This window comes from Prionailurus viverrinus, chromosome B3, assembly GCF_022837055.1.
Source record: "Prionailurus viverrinus isolate Anna chromosome B3, UM_Priviv_1.0, whole genome shotgun sequence".
NCBI lineage: Eukaryota > Metazoa > Chordata > Mammalia > Carnivora > Felidae > Prionailurus > Prionailurus viverrinus.
In genome coordinates, this window is record NC_062566.1 from 72082865 (window position 1) to 72107589 (window position 24725).

The 24725-nt window shown below is 30.9% G+C and overlaps 1 protein-coding gene across 7 annotated transcripts in view; it reads right to left on the bottom strand.

Moving 5' to 3' along the window:
- The window catches only part of NOVA1 (NOVA alternative splicing regulator 1), a 152451-nt gene that overhangs the window by 27307 nt on the left and 100419 nt on the right, over positions 1 to 24725 (bottom strand). For 6 of the 7 annotated variants that reach the window (XM_047864433.1, XM_047864439.1, XM_047864438.1 and 3 more), the window contains 2 exons: positions 12968 to 13134; positions 2796 to 2867 (listed from right to left, as the gene is read on the bottom strand). In XM_047864433.1, the coding sequence (XP_047720389.1) occupies positions 2796 to 2867; positions 12968 to 13134 (239 nt within the window). The remainder of the gene's footprint in view (positions 1 to 2795; positions 2868 to 12967; positions 13135 to 24725) is intronic. The other variant, XM_047864434.1, reaches the window with a different exon arrangement.

A 24725-nucleotide genomic window follows, 5' to 3' on the forward strand; every position in this document is an offset into this window, starting at 1 on the left:
TAAAGAATACTCTTTCATATCACTTGAAAGATATTTCATAAAAAAATAAACATAACCTAACATTTAAGGTGAATATTATATTCTAGATACTGTACTATTTATTAACAATGAATTTCTTTCTTTCTTCAACCCTTTGAGGTGCTATAATTATCTGAATTGCACAAAAGGGGAAACTGAAGCCTAATTTACTCAGCAAGTAAGTGGCAGAACAAGGATTTGATCATACACAATTTGGTGCTAGTCTTGACTTTTAACCACCATTCTGTAAGACTTCTCAATTTTCAGGGGGGAAATTATTATAGACCCACAACACTGTGGTTACAGTCTGCCAGTCTGACCTGTGGAAATAGTCTGATCTGTAGAAACATGAGGGTAGAAAATTAAAATTTAGTAGGTACTGAAACACGTAATCATTATTAAAAGAAAAGATTTTTAAATGTTGAAATTGCAATAAAACTTACTCTTTGGTGTATTTTCTGTGCTTTTTACTTTTGGATTTTCTGAATATTAATAGTCCCTTAGATCTTTTTATCACATTAGTTTGTAACATAGACAAACTATTTATTCTGAAAATAGACTCAATTATAACTCACTTAGCTATTACGGATGAAATTAACACAAATAGTTGACTGGATGTATTTTACATTGGTTTATAAAAATTTACAAGGAAAAAGTTTATAGTTGGTTGCTTTTAACAGCAGAGGGTATCCTATTAGCTGCAACACATAAAAAAATTACTTATAGGTTTAAAAGTTCACTTTAATTATGAAAATTTTAAGATTATCATACTAGAACCCATTTTTCTATCTATATACCCTTAAAGATCTAAGCTAATCTAGTGGAGTTGAAACTATTGGGAAATACCGAGGGAGCACAATGAGTACAAACTACTAATAACATAAGAATGGACGATGACTAAAATTCCAATATTTAAGAATTCTCTTTTGTTCTTCTTTCATATCTTGCCTTATGTTATCCAGGAGATACTATGCTTGTTTGTATAAAAACAGAAGAAACCAGAATATAAATAAAATATATTTAACAGAGTATAGTAGACAAAGTACAAAACCACAATGAATTATTATTTCAAATTAGGAAAATATTAGAATTGGTAGAGGTGGATATAGTAATATATCTGGAGGGTAAAAATAATAGTAAACTTCAATATATAAATGAGCCTTTAAAGAAATCAATTAATAAAAATTCACATGTTCATATAAAAAAAAAGAAAGTATAAATCTAACATCAAAGACAAAACTATTGAGATAGTTTTTCTTTCCAGATCCAGGATTTTTTACTTTATACACTGAGAAAAACCGTTAGTTTTGTTTGTATTGCTGTTGTTCTCATTTGTCTTTTGTTTGAAAAATAAAGAATGATAAAATACAAGAGAAACACTAGAAAAAAAAAGTCAGTTGTTCCAATAGTTTTCTATATCACATAAAGTTCATGTAAGAAATAAGGCATAGAGAGTGCAAATGTATAAACACCTTTTTAACTTCATGCATCAATATTACAAGCTTTGTTCTCACATTTATTTCGTATCATTTCCTTCAAAGGGAAGTGCTGGGTTTCATCACTAGAGATGTGTATTATTTTAACCAATTTATTGGGGCTAAAATGTGAGTATTATAAAGTAGTTTTTTTTTCTAAAGGGAATGCTACTGTATAAAATGAAAATCAAGCTCCTACTATAGAATAAAATAGCACTCTACGTTAGTTTTGCTTCCAGTTATTGTTTTAAAATTTTTCCTGAGGTTGCAAAAGTATTAGAATTAGCAAATGAGCAAAATTATTCTGATAGACTTAGATTAGATTACATGCAAAGGGCACACTTAATTTAGTTAGCAAATATAGTTCAAAGTTAATTTATTAGTCAACTATATGAAAAATATATTAAAAAGATAAGCTTTCATTTAATATTTGAATAATCCCATAAGGCCTTGTATTAGTAAAAAAGTGGAAATATTAAAAAAATAACATCTCTCACCTAAATGAAGCTCAACTCAGACAAAATGAAAATGTGTTTAATCATTTTAATGAGTATATTTTTCAACATTTGTCAAGTACATTAGGCTCTGGATTACATATAAATATTTTAGATGATTTACTTAAATGTGCCAAAAATAACTACATTTTTGAAAAATGACCTACAAATATTCAGTAGCAAAACAATCATCAAAAACATAAGTGTGCCACTCCACCAAAGAAAACACTAGTATTAAATTAGAAGAAAATACCATTTCCTGAGTTGTTAAACAGCATTAAAATTATCACAAACACCAATTTTCAGTTACTTTCAGATTGCTAGAAATGTTTTTCATTGAAAGTTGAAAATCGTTTACATAGTAAGGCATGTCTAAAATAAAAAACAAATGAAAATGCATTCACTTTTAAAGATATACCTTTGCTCAATAAGTCATATTTATACATTTATTTTTTACATATATGACATTCTTAATATATATACCAATAATCCTAGGAAGAAACAATAATGAAGATTATAAACAGTGACTCAGTAAAAAACCCACAGAGCTCCATTAAGTCATAATTTTAAGGGAAAAATCCAAAATTCTTGTAGTCTACCATGTGAATATATTTTTGTTATCTAAAGTAAAAAATGCATATAAAGGTTCAGGAATAATGGATATTTCTTTCTCAGGTTACTTGGAATCTGATCATGGTGCACATATGTGAATGAACGAATACATCCTTAACCCACCATTATCTTTTTCTCCAGTGTGCAGGCAATCACCCGTGAAAAGTATGGTGTAGATGACAGGATGATACTGTACCTGATTAGCTCTGGAGGTGGTCATGGGATCAGATGGAGAGGACTTGGTGGTAGTTGGGGAAGATGGCAATGTCTGGGAACAAAGCAGTTCAGGAGCAAATCAACCTTTAAAAGCCTTAAACTGATTATTTAAATAAAACAAAATAAAATAAAATGTAATATAACGAGAACAAAATCCTATGAACAAATTTTTCTCCTATTCATTCAAATTTAATGGAATTTAAGATCAATTAAGTAACTAATGCATGTAAATATGCATGCATAAGCATGTAAAAATAAATTCATGACTTGAAATCATGATGGTGACTGATAAAAATTCACATGAGTATTAAAGGTATCCTGACCATATTCATGAATAGTAGTCTCTTTTCTTTCCCTCTTGTTTGCTTGGGGGAAAAGAGATGTCAAACAAAAATTCAAGAAAGTCAATGAGTAAAACCGAAAGAGTTACTTTCCTATCAATGAATACAGTCGGGGATTGGAAGAAGTGGTGAAATGAAGTTTACTTTGGCATAAAAGCATCTACCTACTTAATATGTTGAACATCACCAACAAGTTGATTCCATATGAATTTAGGGATCCATACTTAAAAGCAACTAAATTTGTACTTCTGAGTTCTTAATATCAGATTATCTTCTAAAATATTAATTTTTAATAAATTTAGAGCCCGTCTGAAAATGTAAACATCAACCTCATATTAATAAACAAGTAACTAATAGCATTTTAACAAATTGCTATAATATCTTTATCATTTATGTTCAAGACTAAAAACTTAATATAGATGTATTGTAGCATCATCAGCCTGTGGTGAAAATAAGCACAAAAATATTAGGAATCATATTTATTGTTCACTTCATTCCTAAACACTTATACATACTATATATAAAGTATATAGTATGAGACCATAAAATACTTGTTGAACAATACATTAACATTTTTTAAAAACTTCAAGTCTAATGGAATAACCTTAAAGTGTAAGATGTCAAGCCTTTTTCTTTTTAAAAAAATGTATTTTCACTTTTTTAGTGAACAGCATTGCTTAAGAAGCATCCTCAATAGATAATATTTCCTAATAGGTGAAATGGGGTAGTTTTATAGTATAGACATAATTCTTTGTGGACATTATGTTTTATATTAATACATATGTATCACAATTACTCAGATATGAGCAAAAGCATAACTTTAAAGGTTCAGCAGTGTCAGAAAAAACACATAAAATTACTTAACAAAATCATATTTCTTCATTTAAGATTTCGAAAGTTCTAATTTGGGTAGAACAAAGCAGTTGATCATAAAAAGAAAAAATAGTAAATTCACAGGCTTCTGCTTAACTACTATTCTCCAGTAACAAAGTAAAGATTGGTTCTAACATCAAATCATGTTTTAAATAGTCCACTCTTCAAGTGATTCCTGGTTCTTCTAAGTTAAAATCTAAGATACTTTGAGGAAAACCAGACTTAATATTGAGTTATACCAAGGGTTTTTTTGTTAAATCATATTTAAAAAGGGGACAGGAACTACATTCAGAAATGAAACCTCATAAAAGAAGAAAATACATCTTCAAAACCTTTGTTTTCTGTTTTCATTCCTTGTAATAAATTCCTGTCATTTCTCCAGAGAGACTTTCATTTTCAGTTATTAAAAATTGCTCTACTATTTTCTTTTCATGCAATACTATCCTGGAACATATATTATTGACATGATGCTACTATATGTTAAACAGTGAAATTTTTATTTTCCCATCTCTGGTTACAAGTATTATTACAGAGAATTCTTGGGAGTAATTAACATACTTAAAAATCTGTTCTGTACTTATCTCAGATTAATTCTGAGGTTGCTGATGAAATAGATGTGAAATAAATCTAGAGGCCAATTCTGTCAAAACAGGTTAGAATTTAAGTTCATTAACATACAGAAGCACTAAGTATGTATTGGGTTCTTCTATTTCCATCAGGGTAAAATCAACCTGAAGTACCAGAGGTTCACTATGACATCCACCTTACCCTGGCTATGAAGTCTCAATAAGGTACTGAAACACTGTAAAGAACAATGTGGAAAAAGTAGTAATAGCAAGTGGCTCATAATTTGTAGTCACTTCAATTAATATTATCTTCCATCAACTTATTCAATACCTTTTTTGTTGCTTGGCATATATATGAAATATTAGACATATATTATTAGTAACTGATACAATTCATAGTCATCAACATTGTCCTTAATAATTCTGATGCTATTTCTTTCTCATAGAAACAAAAACAGTAACTTTAAACTTTGGGAAAAATATTAATATGCTTAAATCATTAAAAGTTTGGTTATTAAACATCATCATCTGATAAGAAGTTAAAGTTTAGTATTTTAAATAAACAGGTGAAAATTATATAAGTTTGAGCTTGAAGGGATAAGATTGTCAAAATGTCACAATAAATCATCTCTAAATAGATTTTCTTCACTTAAATTTCTAAAATAATGTTACATAATGAAATAAACACATGATGAGTTTTGTAGCTATTATTCATAAAGATACTTTAAACACAAAAAGTCTCCTCCCTTTACAAATTTAACTTATAACAATAAAAAGATTCCAGGTAGTTTGCATTTTTGGTAGATTTTTTAGCTACAAAAAAATTGTTCTAACAAACAGATAAATGTATTAAAATAATACCTCTCATTTAAAATGTTTATTAATTAGATTAATGAAACAGCTTTAATAGTTTTCTCAACAAAAATAGAACCGAAGAATCCATAAGAAATATTTCAATTTCAACATGAATGTACAATATGTTTGTTTCCCTATTGTTTTATAAACAAAGTGTTCACTCCTACTTACTACACAGATTTAAAGTTTCATGGTTTCAGAGTTAAAAATCATTTAGTAAAATTCCTGTCACACATCATGAAGATGTAACTAACTGTATATCCATATAAGCAAAGTATGTTAAAATATTTGTTATAAATAACACTTACAAAGGACACTTCTTTCTCTAATTTTTTTTTTACATTTATCAAATAGTGATTGTGAGGGACAGTCATTTTTTAGCACAATTTTATCTTTCAAATGGAAAAATATAACATTTTTATTTACATGAATTGAGTAGCCATTTAAGAAGTCTGCTTTAAAGATTGGAGGCTGAATTACGTATTGCAGAAAATTTTAAAGTATTTGACAAATTCAAAACAGTGGATCCTTTGAAACAGTTTTCAAATATTCATGATTTAACAACAGACATTTAGTTAAGTGTAGATATAACTAGGTTTCTGGGAATAAGAACTAAAAAAGTGACTACAAATTGTAAAATGCATTCTTGTTAACAAGTGACAGTTTTGCTGATCAGAAAATATTACTATAAATGAACTCTGTAATATATGCAGCTTACCTCCAAGCAAATCTACAGTAACAGACTGTCAAGAACCTCTGATAGTTATAGGTAAATTGAGAACAGCAATGAACAAGAAGTCTCAATTGTAATTCAAAACCTATTACTAGCTGAGGAGTATTACTCAAGTAGTCACCTTCCACCTGTGTTTCCAGTTCTGTTAAATAAATCTGTACAGTGCTCTATAAAAAATGGATAAAGTATGTGAATATATAATTGTCATCTCTGGCTTTTCATCATGACAAGTTTCTTTCCTCCCTTCTTCCAATGTCTGAACAATCTGGAACCCCTCAGCTCTAATATAAATTCATATTGTCAAAGTTACACAGGTCTTTCAGAATTTATTCCTATCCCATAGCTTATTTCCCTCATATTTTGTTATTCCACACCATTATCCTTCTCTTCAATCATTCAATACCATGTATTTTACTTATCTTTCAACTTATGGTCTTTGTTATTTGAAAAAAAATCATGATTTTCCAGAATGAACTCCTTATTTACTACAATTGACTATGTCTGAACTTTTTCCATTTTCCAAACCACCTTTTTTTTTTTTTACATCTTCCTCTTCTTTTCATTATAGACAAAATTGTGACCTCCTACTCAGACCTCCTCCCCTGAATACCCTAAATGTTAACTTTCCCCTATTGCTGAGTCATCTTGTCCCCTCAATAATCTCATCTCCAGTTTCTCTGCCTTTTCAAGCTCTTGTTTATTTTCTTTAACATCAGCCTCTTGAGTAGAGAGAGGTATTACGTGAGTCTCCCTTATCTAACTTGTATTTTACTCCTTTGTATATCCAAAATTTCAAATCAGCATTTCTAACCTCCACACCATTTTTTCTCTTTACCTACCCAGCCACTATACTTTTAGGAAATAATATTAGTAGGAAATAATGACTTTGTTCTCACCATGTTATTAAAACTAACCTTTAAATCTCCAATAATCTCCTATTGAAATCTTTTTTTTTTTTAATTTTTCTCTGGGTATTGGATCATTTTGACCATCTTTCCTTATACTTTCCTTCCTTATTTTATCGTAGGGAATATTACTGATCTCCCTTTTATCTTGATGATTAATAGAGCACTTACTAGGAACCAGGTATAGTTCTACTCAGTTAATACAATGCCCCTATGAAATAGACTACTATTACTAACCCCATGTTATGAGTAAAGAAGTTGAGGTACAGAGAAGCAAAACAACTCACCCAAAGGTACAATAGCTGGTAAATTAAAGAGCCAGGAATTGAACCTGGGCACACCTGCTCCGGCTCCTATGGGCTTAACTACTGCGTTACAATGCCTCTGACTTACTTTTTCTCTTGTTTCTTAATCTCATTTTTTGCTCCTTTTTTTCTCTACTACAATAAAGATGGTAAGTGAAATTATCACCTATGATGCAATTAAGGATCTATATTTTCAGTTTTACATTCTCACCTGTGTTTCTATAAAAGACTACTTCAAGAGAAAAGCATACAACTTACAACTTACTGAATTTGCCTGCAACAAACAAAAATATTATTTCAAACAGTTGCCTACAATTCATTAATTGCTTTTTAGGCTTCACTATTCTGCTAGGCTCAAAACCATATATAATCATTTTTTATTCTTTTCTTACCATTTTGGAACTAGAACAAATCATTCTCAGAGCCTCACAGATTTTACTTTGACATTTCTTTTAACATCATGCATTTGCCTCAGCTTCACTACCAAACCAGAGTAGGTGTTCATCTTCTTAAAATATTGCCTAGTCTCTTAACTTCACTCTGACACAAGACATTCTACTTTAAATGAGGATCTCTTCTTGGATAAACTTATTCAAGATAATGAAATGTCCCCAAAGAGAGAAATCTACTAAATTTCATTTTATCATCATTACTCAAAATTGGAGGCCATATAGCTCAGTGTCAAGATCAATTATCAATTACATTTCCTTGGGTAAGTTATTAAATTTCTTTACTCATCAGCTTCCTTAAGTATAACATGGATTCTGTACTCCTTACCTGCCTGATAGGTTTTTGTGAAGATGGATAAAATATGATAATACATGTAAAGCGCATAACACAATGGCTGGCAGAGAAACAGAGTAAACACCGTATATGTCACTATTACATTGCTGATCCTTCATTCTTGACCACCAAACCTTTATTTATTTATTTTGCCTGACAAAGCTTAACATTCCTTGAATTTTTGAGTGTTACATGAAAGAAGCTTAAAAAGTACTTTCTTATAAACCTTCAGACCTAAAGATCTGCATAGTAGATCACTCAGCTAATTGTCATAGTTCTCTTCTACCAAGTTATACATACAGGCACCCTTTTTAAGGGTCTGTCTGGATTTTCAGAACAGAAGAGAAAAAAATGCAGATGTGCTTCCTTTTGTTCTAACTTTTCAGAGAAATTAAAAAAGTTCCTTTGGGAAATACTATGAAGAAATCTATAGAATGTCCCTCGGCCAGACATCCAAGGCTCTCCATTATCTGGTCCCATCCTAACATTAATTTCCTCTAAACTCCAACACAAATGTTCCATTTCTGTCAAGAGAGTCACCTTACTATTCAACCATTATAGCTTTCTTCTCAAATCCATATTGTTTCACATGCCTAAAATAAGCTTTTTTTCCTTCTTCTCCTCTAATTAGGAAATTCCTATAGACTCTTCAAGGTCCGGTTCAAATCCTCACCTGTATTATAAGACCAAATGTCATTCCACCCTATATTTCTTCCACACGCCTCTGAACTTTTATATATTTTACAGTACACTGTTTATGCTGCGGTTTTGGTATATACAGTTTGACATTTTTATAAATCATTTTAATCATTTCTGATCTCTCACAAACTAGTTTTAGAGAGCAAGGGCTACAATTTAATATATCTTGCAACTCAGTAAGAAGGCATTTAATAAATTCATGACTGAATGGATGAATAGTGAATACAATTATGTGCTTTTTTTGCCAATTTTTCACGATAGAGGTAAAACTCTAAGTGAGATTCTTGATATCTTCACTTGATTTTTTTTAAATACAAGAAAATTCTCTAAATGCCTATAACCACTTTGTTCTTAATGTAGCTTTTCTTAAAAATACATTTGAGCCAAAATGGAAAAGAATTGCTGAAAATTTGTAACAGACAAAAGGAGTTAACAAATGCTAACTGTATTACTGATTTGTGGTTTCTACCTTGTTTTAGGGTTTCTTATATTGACTTATTATGTATAAGCAACCATATTTGGAGAGGGATTTGAGGGGCTTAAAAAGAAGAAAAGTTGCAATAATCCTATGAGGGGAAAAGGTATAGAGTATAAAGCTCAAAACATAAAAAAGGTGGAAATGGAAAAATGTGTACCAACTACTCTGGACTAAAGGCATGCTCCAGGAATGAGTTCAAAGCTTCTAGGCAAACAAGATCTAAATTATTTGAAGATCGTTGAATGTCTCTGCTATTTGCGTGTCCTGAAAATAAGCAATAGTATGTTCTATGTTGTAATATATGTTTAATTTTGGTTTACTGGCTCTTTCTGCGTTTCTGTTTCTTTGTATACTGACTTGTAAAATTAGCACAGTGGTTATTAGGTGCTTCATAAAAGTATCCTAATTAAGGTGATAGAACAGAGGTTACAATATTTTAATTATTCAATGCACGTTAATCATTATTACTATTACCATTTGAATATATAAAGTATTGGAGTCCCTCTCTATTGGCAAATAAATATTTTTAAAATAAAACAACAACAACAAACTTTTGAGAGGGGACAACACCTTAATATCTGAAGTTGGATGTAAGGCTGTTATCCTAGATTTCATCATTCCACTATATCAAAGGCCTGCAAGACCAGTTTGCATTATTTTCTTACAAAACTATATTTGTCTGAGCATTCATTCAGTCAGTAAATGTAGGTTTCATTTGGGCAGAATATTCTGGTTCATGCAATTTATTCAGTTACCAACTATATCTAGATTACATAATTCAGAACACAATATTCTGTTAAAAGTCCATATATATGGTTTGAAATTGTAACTTTTAAAATGTTTGTTTAGAACTAACTGTGATTTCCTATTTTTAAATCCAAGTTACATATAAATTATACTCTTTTAGGAAGCAAACCTTAAAGTTATCAATCATAAAAAACAACAGTCATGTAGTAATAAACATTCAGAAAGCTATAATTTTATATTCAACATGAACTCATTTCTGTGCAGAAGTTGTATTTTCTAGCTCTCTCATTTTTCAAAACTCTTAATTTTATTCTTTGCCCAATTACTCTAAAAGAAAATTCTAAAAGACGTTTTAAAGAAATTTTTAAAAAAATTAACTTCAGGACCGAATAAAGCCCAAAGAAGAGATAAATGTCAAAGGAAAGACCACCATTTTAAAAGAAATCTTACTGTGATTCTATGTATTATGTATGCATATATAAAACTATCATATAAAAATATCATATGAAATATGATATATGAAATGTTTTTATATATTCTAGAGCAATTTATTTTGGACATATTATTTGATAATGGATAACCAGCAAAATTTCTTCAGAAACAAAACTGTGGTCATTTAAATTTATATACTTGACTTACTATTTAGCGAATAACCCAACAAAAAATCTTACATTGTTAAAATAGGAAAACTTAAAACATAAAAAACTCTGTTGATCTATACTATCTTGGAAATATGTTTGATCGTTTCTCCAGATTTTTCAAGTAAATTTTTTAATTTTTACACTTACAAAGAAAGTGTTTAAGGATTAAATATATTGCCCTAATAGATTTAGTGTACTTGTTTGGTTATTTTTTTAAATCATACTCTATTTCATGTACATCACTTATTACATAAAAATATTAAAATCAACAATAATTTTAATTCCATTAATATCTACCAGGCTTACAAATGAATGCAAATACACAAAAATCAATCAATCACTATTGTTTTTAACACTTATCATGATTTTAAATAACATTACCTGACCAAGGCAAGTAAATAAAAAAAGCAAACATTTTCAAATTCTGGTTTTCATCAATCTATACTGGTACTGGATATACGGGAGCCTTTAAATTTCATATTGCATAGAGAAAATTGGAATTTTAATGATTCATATTCCATTATTTGATACTAGGTATTATTATAAAAATAATAAATATTCATTCATATCATTGTCCTAAATATACCGCCAGTAATATCATACTACTCAAACTACATTGTATATTTTATTTTTTAAAAAATCAAGATGCTCACTCTTATCTATAAATGCTTGCACTTTTCTCACAGAAAGTATAAAAGAGAGTAGAAATAGGCTGGAGTAAGGCAGAAAGTCAATAAACCCTACTACACTTTAGTGGCAATTCTGTAAATTCTTAGCCCCAGGTGATTTTAACCCAGAAGTCTTTAACTAAATTCATAGTTTTAGAATCTGGATACAGAGTCCTTGTATCTCTTTCAAGGTATCAGTTTTAAAAATATTCCTTGTATTCCCCTGGCATAGATAAGCTAAATTTCTAAACTATATATGGCTGGGAAGAAGAAAAAAACATCAACTGATGCGTAGAACTCTAAAATATTTACATTCTGCCATGCATACATTAAAAGATACTTCCTTAAAAAGGGTAGAGAAATCAAAGTGACAGAGTATAAAATGAAATTTTATATGGAATAGCAGCTATCTGATGTAAACATGGCAAAAATTTGAACAGTAATCAACAGAAAGTTTAATGTTAGCCTATAATTTGAAAATATATTACCTAATTATTAATTCCTATGTTTGTGTATGATTAGTCAGCCTTACTTTTATCTATACATTGTTAAAATTATAATATGTCAATAACACTGTTTGGCATAATTTTTTTTCAATCCAGAAACATGAAATTAATAAGATTTTGAGCTACATTTCAAATTTATTACAATGAACATAAAATGCTGTGAATTAAGTATTCTGTAAATTAATGAAGTTAATACATTTCTTTTGAAGGCAGAGTCTACTGATTGTATGATCACAAATTAAGCAGCTAATTATAAAGGGGCAAATGCAGAAACAATAATTATAATCATAAGGTAACAAATAAATTTGAGAATTTAAGAGTTTATGGGGAAGGATTCACCTATTTTAACATTAAAGAATGTCATTTTTCCCCTACAGCATGTCAGCCATTATTCAACCTTAACAACTCACATTGTCTTTTATCAAATAAAATTTTTGTTACAGAAAAATCTCACACATTAAAAGTAAACATTGGCCTTTTATGACATATATAAAGACTACATGTTATACAGAACATAATAGCTGATTTGTAACAAAAGACTATTTGCTAAGTACAAAAATTTACTTATACATATTTGTTTATAAAAACTGTTATATATAACAAGTTAACAAAATAGGAGTTTATAAGTATACTGAAAACTACAAATATTACTAAAAATATGGTATTTGAAATCTTGAGGATATACTCTCACTTCAATTTTTATACTTTATTTAAAAAGTGATATAATTTTAAATAGATTTAATCCCTATAAACTAAACAAATTTATGTCTATAAATTTTTAAAAGGTAATCACAAAAGTAATGAGCCATATAATTGCTCCTCAGTATAACACTAAAAAGTGACTTATTCAATCAATCAATAAATCAACTAGTCAATCTATGGAAGAGGCTCTGACTGACAGTCTTTAAGTAAACAAAATGACAACTTTGTTATGTATTAAGTATGCTTAGGAAAAAAACAAAACTTCATCTGCTAAGACTTTAAGCTTCTTTTATAAGGAATTCATACTATGCTGTGGATATTTCTCTTTGATTTCCCAACTAAACACTCACTTGTTTGATGCGATCTGGATTAACGGTGGTCTGGGGTTGTAGAATGCTGACTGGTTCTGTCTTGGCCACATTTTGGGGCATTTCACGAATTTTTTCTGCAATGAATCCATGAACTGCATTCAGTGCTTCAACTGTTCCCTGGATCAAACATACTCGTTCAGTAGTACCTGTGGATGAAAGATTAATTTTCAGAAAACTTTCTTTCTTATTTTGTATTTTTTTAAAAAAAGCCATGAAAAAGGATGATATAATGTAAAACGTAAAACTCTCAATTAAAAAGAAATGTTCAACTGAACCAAACAGAGTGAATACATACATATATACTCCTTTTTATCATTTTTACACTCATTCTTTCCTAATAGTCTCAAAAACGGCCTTTGGATTCCAGTAGAGCCAGAGATCCTAAGAAATTATGAGCCTATCATTCCTCCATTGACATAAAAAAAATACTTGCCGAGCGTTTATAAAAAGACTTCGTGTAAATGCTAGTAACACATAGATGAAGATCTATGGACCCAGCTTTCGAAGAAGATATCTTAAGGATAAAAAGCTAGCATCAGGTCAACAATTATACGATGGTATGATGTGAAAAATAATGAATGTATCTACATGGATGGCACAAACAGATGGTCTACAATGCAAACAGCATTTAAACTGGTGGGGAGAGGAGGTCTTGGAAGGTTTACATGGCAGGTATAGTTCTTCATTTCTACCATTCTTTATTCACTTACCCTGCTCTTCCTTTAATTATAACATCAACATTACCTGATATTTTATATTTGTTAATTTTTAACTTTTTCACTAGAATACAAGCCCTCAGAGGACAATGGATTAGCTTGTTTTGTTTTGTGCTGTAGTTTCCCCACAGCCTTTAACACTCCCTGTATATAACAGGTGCACAATAAATATTTATTAGATGAATGAATCAGCACTGTCATTATTATGTAATTTTAATAAGACAGAATATCAGAATTAAGACCAAAATTTTAAAATAGTTCATGAAATTTGAAATTGATGAATAATTGATACAGATATAATTAATAGTGTTCTTTCCACTGCTAGTGAATAAATTTGGTTGGGTCCAATATAGAGCTTACAACTCTATACTTTGCAGATAAACCTTAAGACAAAAAAAATTCATTTTCAGACTATAAAAGTGAGCCTCATTATAGCAGCTTGGTATTAAATTGTAATCTTCTCAGCATCCCAACACAACACATAAAGTTACTTCTCAGAAACATTTATTAAACAGTTAACAAAAAATATCAAAAGAATGATTATTTTTAAATTTCTAAAATATTGGGTTTTGAATAAACATGAAAACTTCCAAGTACCTGACACACTTCTTTTTGGTGTTACAGTTTAAAAATTCTAAGCCACTCTATAAAACATTTTTAAAGTACATTTGGAAGGACAAAGTTGTGAAGCTACAAACATAAAAAAAAAAAATCACAGGGAGATTATGTTGCTTTAAGGATTAACTGCCTCATAAACCATTTTTCTATGTTTTTGGTAGTTTTGAATTTTTAAAAGAATAGTAAAAGCTTATCATTCTTACTTCTAGTAAAAAGACTCAGATCACAAGAGTTTAAAGAATAATATTACAAGAATACACCTAAATTACAACTTCTTATTTTAAACAATGAACATTCAAGTCTATGAAAAATTAAGTTTCTTAAGTTGTACAAAATATTTCAGTAGAGAGCAAGTGTGCCTCTCATTTGTAAGGATGAAGAAAATCTGAAAAACATAATGTGAGTTTGAAGGCTTAATATTTTTTTCTCCTGATCAGCTTTTCTCATCCTGTCAACCTAGATGTATCTCTGTGGTGGTTCTTGGGTAAAATGATCTAGTTTACAGGGATACTCTAGGGAAGTCTTGACAAAGTTGTATTAACTGTCTAATAAATAACTAGAAAGGATAATAATAACTGATCAATGTAGTTCATGCAAAGTGTTCTCATCTAAGTCAGGAGACAAAACAAAATAGATCAGATTATATTCCTGCTTTTGGAGACAAATACAGAGTGCTCCTTTGGGGATGCCAGATAGGAAAGGAAATCAGCTCAACCTCAATAGGAATTCTAAAAAACAACATGGCACTAAATAACTGAAGACATTATATAATCCATGTTGCCTTTAAAATTCTAATTTAATACACTACATATCATGTCAGACAATACAGTAACCCCAACAGAGTAACAACACTCTTTAGAGTGTACAGACTATCAGGCAGTAAATGGAAATCACTGAGCCATAAAGAAATATGATTGTCTAAAACTGAATTTCATATAGCATATAGGAGACAATTTGGAAATAGTTCATTGGTTCAAATTTGCAGTACATAATCTTTGAGAATTAAATTATATCACTACCATTAGTACTACAAAAGAAAAAAAAGAAAAAAAAAGAAGGAAAAAAAGGAGATTGTATATCCACCAATGGGAATTGCTGCAATCCTCAGAAGACATGCTGTCAAATTCTTCTCCTGAACCCTAATGGCCTTTTTACTCAGATAACACAAAACTATAATTTTTAGGAAAAAGTCACAAAGAGAGAAAACTGTCAGGTATATGACCAAACTGTGTAACAAAAATGCACCTATAAATCATTAAAGTTGCTGTTTTTGTCACTTTAAAGGCTTTCAGGCTCCATTAGTGTCTAAACTAAACTGCTAGTTATTTATCATTTTATTTGTTTAGCAGTAGCATTTACTACTCTTTGCAATAGACTAGCAACAGAAGCTGAAAAACAATCACATAAAAGTATATGCCCGATTTTTTATGATGTAAAGATACAGAAGTATAAGACACACTAATTTAAAAATGCACTTTCAAGGGACAAGTTAGAAAAATTAACAAGTAGGGTCAATGTCAAATACAGGCAGTGAAATTTAAAGTGGTTTCAGTTTTGATTTCACATACAGTATCATATATTGAAAATGCATGCTTCTAAAATTAGGTACAATTTTCAAACAGATTCTATAGCAAAATTTTGATAGAATTTTAATAAAATATATTCATTCTGTGCTGTAACCTTGAATAAGTAAGTCACTTAAACTGTTCCTGCTCCTACCTACAGCATTCTATCACTTATGCAGTGGGCCCTATTCCTTCTTACCTACCAAGTTCACGATTTCTTCAGGTATTAGAGTTCTTTCTTACATCATAATTTTTCCTTTGCTATTAAATCATTTCTATCAGCAGAAAAACATGTTATAATTTCTTCGATTTTTAAAGACTCCTCCTTTATGACAGAACTAAAAATTATTTGACAAAGTAAATAAAGTAACTAATTTAGGCAAAGATCATCAAATCATAGATTGTAAGGTTAATGGGTAATTTTCAGTGGAAATGTTAAGGCAGTCACCAACTGACCTCCCTGATCGCCATTAGCATGACTAAGAATGAGAAAGTGGGGGTGCCAGCGTGGCTCAATTGACTAAGCACCCAAGTCTTGATTTCTGTTCAGGTCATGATCCTAGGGTCATGGGATCAAGCCCTGCATCAGATTCCGCACTGAGCATGGAGCCTGTTTAAGATTCTGTCTTCCTTCCTCTCTCTCTCTCTGCCCCTCTACCACTCTCCCCAGCTCACTCATGCTCTCTGTCTCTCAAAAAAACAAAAATAAAACCAAAAAGAATGTGAAAGTGAACTATGCACCTCTTGATGTGAAGCAATACCACTGACACACAGGGCACTAATGATGAAGTACGTTTCCCAAAGTAGATGAACCTAAATCCAATCAAACACACTACATTAGAGTTTACAAATAATATTGAAAGCAGAAAAAAAATGACACCATGAGGAATCAAAGATACAAATCAAGAATGTAGGACACTCAACAGGTCAATTGTTCTTGCCCCATCAATAAAAGAGGGACTTCCCTCTAGACTAAAAGTGCCTTACAAGATATAATGATCAAATGTAAATTAGAATTTGACTAATCTAGATTCAAACAACTTTTATTTTAAACAATTGTGACAATATAAGATATAGGTATTAGATAGTATCAAGGAATTACTATCAATTTTAACAGGTATGATTATGACATCAAGTTGTGTAAAAAAAAAAAACTGCCATTTTTCCTTTCTTTTTTTTCTTTTTTTTAGATGCATACCGAAGCATATACAGATAAAATGATTGGGATTCACTTCAAAATATTAAACAGTAACAACAAAATGAGTAAATAAAATAAGTCTACAAAAATTTTGGTATTGCTGATATATGTGAAGAGTGTAAAGGGGATCACTGTACTATTCTTTTCTGTATGTTTGGAATTTTCAAAATAAAAGAAAAACATTTCAAAGGCTTCCTTGACTGCATTCATACTCCTCTCTCCAGTTATAGCTCAATTTTCTTATCCCTCAAAATTCCTTGAATGATCCTCTTTCTACTTCTTCACCGCTTTCTTTTTACTTGAATCTATTCCAGTATGGCTTTTGTCCCTCACTCCATTCAAACCATTCATCACAGCTGTACCTGGGTAAATCCAATCTTCATGTCTTTATGTTGTTTGACCCATCAGCAGAATTTGACGCAGTTAACCAATCCATTCTGAAAACATTTCACTTAGCGTTCAGATTATCACACACTCCTGGGTCTTTATTTTATTCAGTTCATTCATTCATTTGACAAAAGTCTATTAACTCCCTACTAAATGTGAGGTACTATCCTAGAAGCTGAGTGACAGACGAATACTCCTGCTTTCAAGGAGTTCATATTCTAGTTCATGTAGACACTATACATAAAACAAATAAAATATATATACAGAATACAAAATGAACTTGTGCTATGAAGAAAATTTGGAAACAATAATAACATGAGCAAAGATAAAAATTAAAGTATGAAAGGGACCTTGTCTGTCATGGTCACTACTATATCCTCAAGTGTCTAGAATAGTGCACAGTATACTGTAGGTGCTTAAGAAGTCTTTTTTGAATAAATGAAAACCTTAGTCTAAATCTTCTCATCTGTATATTGAAAACATATGTGATTGATTTTAAGAACTTTTTATTAATAAAATGTCTACATTAAAGCAGTTACCCTCTTTGGGTTTAGAAGATCAGTAAATGTGTATAAAACTAGATAATTTGAGAAAATTATTTAAAAAATATAGTAAATTATAAATTATCATGTCCATTAGAATAGGTTTAGTCTAGAATAATGGGCACATACTAATGATTTGATCCACATTATTTCCAATTGGCAACTATAAGGAAAATTAGTGAACATTTTGTTTGGATGTAAGAAAATACTCCTACTAAGGATATAACTAGTGTCTTATAATGAAAATGCAAGTATATACTTCTTTAGAAAATATCAGTATCAATCTAAAATAAGAAATTGGTTGGATGAATGTCAGTGAAACATCTCAAAATGAAAAATTAATATAAAAATCTAGTAGATTACTAATAATTCTAGGACAATTTACTGACAATGATTTTGGCCTTGAAAAGGACTAAGAAAATGCAGGTGCCAATTAGCCTTGCAATAGGCAAAAATTGAGATTTAAAACAAAATATAACATATAGATAATTTTTACAGTAAGACAACAGCTACTTATATCATTGAGAAATTACTTATTTTAGACAGAATATATTCTGAATAAAGGTTTATTTCCTTCGGGGTGGCTGGGTGGCTCAGTTGGTTAAGTGTCTGACTTAGGCACAGGTCATGATCCTTCAGTTTGTGGGTTCTAGCCCTGCGTCAGGCTCTGTGCTGACAGCTCAGAGCCTGGATCCCACTTCAGATTCTGTGTCTCCCTCTCTCTCTGCTCCTCCCCTGCTCACACTCTCTCTCTAAAATAAATAAACCTTAAAAAAAAAAAAGGTTTATTTCTTTCATTATAAAATTTAATTTCTATTATTTTAAGAAATATCTCCCAATTTATTGTGTATTTCAAATATATTTAATGTTTCCATAATAACTTGGGAGTCAACTATATAATTCTGGGCAATAGTAAAGTGGTAATCTCAAGATTTCTTTGGGTATGTAAGTCAATTTATCCTAAAAAACAAAACAAATAAAAAAAAAGCAGAAACGGACTTAAATACAAAAAACAAACTGATAGTTGCCAGAGGAGAGAGAGGTAAAAGGATCGGCAAAATAGGTGAAGGGGATTAAAAGGTACAAACTTCCAGTTATTTATTTTTAAATAAGTCATAGAGATGAAATGTACAGACTAGGGAATATAGCCGATGATACTGTATTAACACTGTATGGTGACACACGGTGACTACATTTGTTGTGATGAGCATTAGGTATTGTATAGAATTGCTGAATCACTATGTTGTACACCTGAAACTAATATAGCATTTTATGTCAACTGTATTTCAGTAATGAAAAACTAAAACAGAGAGTATAATTTTTTAAATGAATAAAGCAATTTTCAAGGATTATTTCATTAGTCTCAGTCTATACATGGTAATTTAATTAGCTGCAAGTTTTTGTGGTTTGAAAAAAAAGCAGGAGCATTAGCTCATTAGGTTTCCTTAGATTAGATATTAAAAATAACCTATAGAATATTTATCACTAGTAACAACATGTATTATAAATTTTAGGTTAGACAACAAAATGTAAATTATTTTAAAGAATTAAAAAACAGTAATAGTAATCATAAATTTAACAGATTAAAACTGTTGAAAGATACCTGAAAATACATGCCTTTAATACATTACCTTTCAACAGATAATGTTACCATTTCTTTAATATGTATCTTCTACAATACTCTCTATATAAGAAACATCTATTCCTACTAATGCCTTTATAAATAGTTGATTTATATGCATTCCATATTTATTGCTGTAATTACATCAGCAAAAGCCCCACTTAAGGGTATTTAAGGGTTTCGTAGGTATAGAAATAGAGTATTACCTTCTTTCAGGGAAAAACATATACTTTACCAATTTCAAGAAATAAAGCCATTCAAAGGTTTCCTCTGAAATTCACAGCCATACATCTTTTCCTTTTGGCTTACTTTCTTTTCCATGTTCCTATACTCATTGGGAAGAGCTAATTTAACAATCAATTTTACAATATGTATCTCAGAATATTACTGGAAGATAAGTGCTTTAAACATTGATTATATGTAAATTTATAAACCATCTTATGATTTATATAAAAATATATGTCATAATACATGTATTTAATATATTAGTGTATTGTATATTATATATTATATACTACCTCATTTAATGCTCACAATAACCAGGGCAGATAATATTATCTTGAAGCAGCTAGCCCAAGGACATACAACTAACAAATGCAGAGATGTAAGGTTTTGCCAAATACCGTATTATAACATATACTTTATATGTTATACCTTATATCCATTATAACATATACCTTCTGAAAATGTAATGAAAGGCCAGGTCCCAAATTACATCCATTTAAGAAAGTCACATGTTTCAGCTTGGAAAAGTAATTTTCACCCAAATCTGACAATTTTTTACGTACACTGAGTCACACCATTAATATCACTTCACAGATTTATTCCAAAACTGGCATAAAATGAAAGAAATTATTGACCCTTCTTGCAGAGAACTTACCGCCACAGGAGATAGTTAATAACTGTGTGGACTATTTAGCAGATTTTTGAAAACAAGTTTTCAGATCAACAAAAGCACTTAGGAAAATTGCCATAAAAAGTTTGTCCAATTTGTCATTGCAGCTTTTATACCATTGTACAGTTACGCACATTTGATAATGCTTCCTCCTACCCTACAATTTCTAAGGAAAAAAAATATACTATTTCAAGAAGAGGCATTTTTAAAAAAGGAAATCATAGGAATTGACATCTTATGATACGAAGTAATAATTGCTTTTCTTCTCCAGGTAATTAACTCTCCACATAATCATGTCTCTACTTCTAAACTGTAAAAATCTGAAAAGGGCCATTATAACATGCGTTAGTCCCAAACCAATGTAGCAAAGGCTTGATAATCTGTTTACAGAGCATGCTTCACCATTGATATATACTCAGTCAAGCCGAAGAATTAGTCTACTTTTCAGAAAAATCTAAAAGTACAGAGTCTTCAAAGAACTTAAGATGAGAGAATGAATGAATGGGAATCAGAGTGGATGTCCAGCTTCTTATTTACTCACTCTTCCCAAGCATGCAAATGGCATGGTCATTTAGTTTTCAATAACTATTCTCACAAGGCAGCAACAAGATCATAGGAGACATTAACTTCTGAAGAACCCTGAGGTTTGAAAGCAGACATATCTGAAAATTCTAAGTAACAATTGCAATTGTTCTCATATATATTGTAACTCCTTTCCAGTTATTAAATTCTGAGGTCATGCAAAAATTTCTACCAACAGTTATAATTATGACTAGTTATTCATCCATCCTTAGCATACATAGGTTTATGATTTTAAATTCAGACACGGCAATTCTAGTTTGATCAGTATTATCACCTTTTAACTTCCATCATGCATTACAGGAAAATAAAACTGCCATGACTAAATTTTATTAGAAGTTTTAATTATGTTTTTATATGTATATATAAAATAGACTTCCTGATTTTCTTTTCACTACCAAACCCTGTCACCATTTTTGACATTGATTTGTACTCTTAAATTTCTGCCAGAAGAAAAACTGCACTTAGAATTAATTTTCCTAGCTACTCCTTATATACTAACAGGGATTAATTTGCAGATTTCTGTGGACCATGCTTGGAAGCTGGAAAACAGCTTGCAACAAACACGTGCTATCAAATTAAGCTCACAAACTCAGAAGCATGACCAGTGGTTAGCATGCATAGCTAATCAAAGTCATCTGAAGGTAAGGAGAGAAACATACCACTGGACATGAAGCACTGTAAAAAAATCTGAGGACTGATGTAAGCTGAGAGTAAAAAGATGAACATCCCTAGTGATAGTCCTGTTCCTAACATAGAAATTATCACTTTGAGATCCAATATAGATTAATGTTTTACCCAAGTCTACGCAGTGACTTTATTCCACATTTGCTTTAAAAATAGTTATTTTGAAAATGACTCCATTTTTATTAGGAGCCAGCCTATAAATCAAATACAAAGACAAGACCCACATTTGCATAGGTTTTAAGAGTGAATTATTCAAGTTAGTGAATGATAACAAATGTCCTACTGTTGATCACATACACTATATCAAATGAATATACAGGAAGCATGAAGAATTGTGACCCATTAACTTGCTGGGGGAAGGAATATGGGAAGGTAAATTTGTAAAGTTTGGAAAAATTTTAAAAATGTCAAGGGTACATGTAATCCTTTAATAAAGAGAATTATTTTAATAAAAAGTTATTAATTTAGGGCACAGTTTTAAATTGTGCTGAGATGATATAAAATGGCAAAATATTTTATAATTGTGGTAAATTACATATAACATAAAATTGCCATTAAGCCACTTTTTATATTTATTTTTGAGAGAGAGACACACACACAGAGTGCGAGCAGGGAGCAGGCTAGGGGCAGAGTGAGAGAAAGACACAAAATCTGAGGCTGCTCTAGGATCTGAGCTGTCAGCCCAGAGCCCAACATGGGGCTTGAACTCAAGAAACACGAGATCATCACCTGAGCTGAAGTTGGAACCACCCAGGTACCCCCCCCCCATTTAAACCACTTTTAATTGCACAATTCATTGGCATTAATTATAGTCAGAAGCTTGTACAAATATCACCACTATTTCCAAATTTTCTTATCATCTCAAAGAGAAAGTGTGTAACTCTTAAGAAATAAATCCCCAATTCTTCTTCCCCACATCCCTTTAGTAACCTCTAATCTACTTTGTTTTTATTAATTTGCCAATTCTAAATATTTCATGTAAGTAGAATCATACAGTATTTGCCCTTTTATAGCTGGCTTATTTCACTTGGCATAGCACTTTTATCAGTTATGTTGTAGTATGTATCAGAACTTCAAAACCTGGGGCGCCTGGGTGGCGCAGTCAGTTAAGCGTCCGACTTCAGCCAGGTCACGATCTCGCGGTCCGTGAGTTCGAGCCCCGTGTCAGGCTCTGGGCTGATGGCTCAGAGCCTGGAGCCTGTTTCCGATTCTGTGTCTCCCTCTCTCTCTGCCCCTCCCCCGTTCATGCTCTGTCTCTCTCTGTCCCAAAAATAAATAAACATTGAAAAAAAAAAAGAACTTCATCCCTTTCTATGGCTAAATAATTTTCCATTGTGTCTATATATTACATTTGTTCATTCATTCTTCTATCAATGGACACTGAGTTGTTTCCACCTTTTGGCTATTGTGAATAATGCTGCAATTAACATTAATGTACAAGTATCTACATAGGTATCTGTTTTCACCTCTTCTGGATATATATCTAGGAGTGGAATTGCTGGGCAATATGGAAATTCTATTCTAGCTTTTTAAGGAGGAGCTAACCTGTTTTTCACAGGGCTGAACCATTTTACATTCCCAGCATCAATGTATGAGGACTCTGGTTTCCCCATTTCCTCACTAACAACTATTTTATTTTTTAAAAATAAACAGCTATCACTGTAATATTTATTTGCATTCCCCTAATCACTAATGATGTTGATTATATTTTCATTGCTTATTGACCATTTGTATATTCTCTGTGGAGAAAGGCCTACTCACCCCCTTTTCCCATAATTTTGTTTTTGTCTTTTTGTTGTAGACTTTTAGTTTACATATTCTAGATAATAAAGCCTTATCATTTATATGATTTACAAACACCAGATATATATGTTTACTTCGGGACTGTCAAATACATGCCATTGTTCTCTATGTCTATCCCTATGTAAGCATCACAATGTTCTGATTACTGTAACTTTGCAGTAATGTTTGAAATAGGGAAGAGTGAATCCCTACACTTTTTCAAGATTGTTTTATATATTCTAGTCCTATTGAAATTCCATATGAATTTGAAGACTAGGTTTTCCATTTGTTTAAAAAAGGCTGTTAGAATTTTAATAGAGATTTAATTGAATTTGTAGATTACTCTGGGTAGTATTGGCATCTTTTTTTTTTATTGATACCTTTTTTCTTTTTTTTATACCCTTTTCTTTTTTTATACCTTTTTTAATTTTATGTTAGCTGTTATTTTTTTTAATTTTATTTTTTTTAATTTACATCCATATTAGTTAGCATATAGTGCAACAATGATTTCAGGAGTAGATTCCTTAATGCTCCTTACCCATTTAGCCCATCCCCCCTCCCACAACCCCTCTAGTAACCCTCTTGTTTGTTCTCGATATTTAAGAGTCTCTTGTGTTTTGTTCCCCTCCCTGTTTTTATATTATTTTTGCTTCCCTTCCCTTATGTTCATCTGTTTTGTCTCTTGAAGTCCTCATATGAGTGAAATCATATCTGTCTTTCTCTAATTTCGCTTGGCATAATACCCTCTAGTTCCATCCACATAGTTGCAAATGGCAAGATTTCATTCTTTTTGATTGCCAAGTAACACTCCATTGTATATATATACCACTTCTTTATCCATTCATCTATTGATGGACATTTGGGCTCTTTCCATGCTTTGGCTATTGTTGATAGTGCATTGGGGTGCATATGTCCCTTCAGAACAGAACACCAGTATGCATTGGATAAATACCTAGTAGTCCAATTGCTGGGTCATAGGGTAGTTTTTAATTTTTTTTTTAATTTTTAATTTTTTGAGGAACCTCAATACTGTTTTCTAGAGTAGATGCACCAGTTTGCATTCCCACCAGCAGTGCAAAAGAGATCCTCTCTCTCCGCATCCTCGCCAACATCTGTTGTTGCCTGAGTTGTTAATGTTAGCCATTCT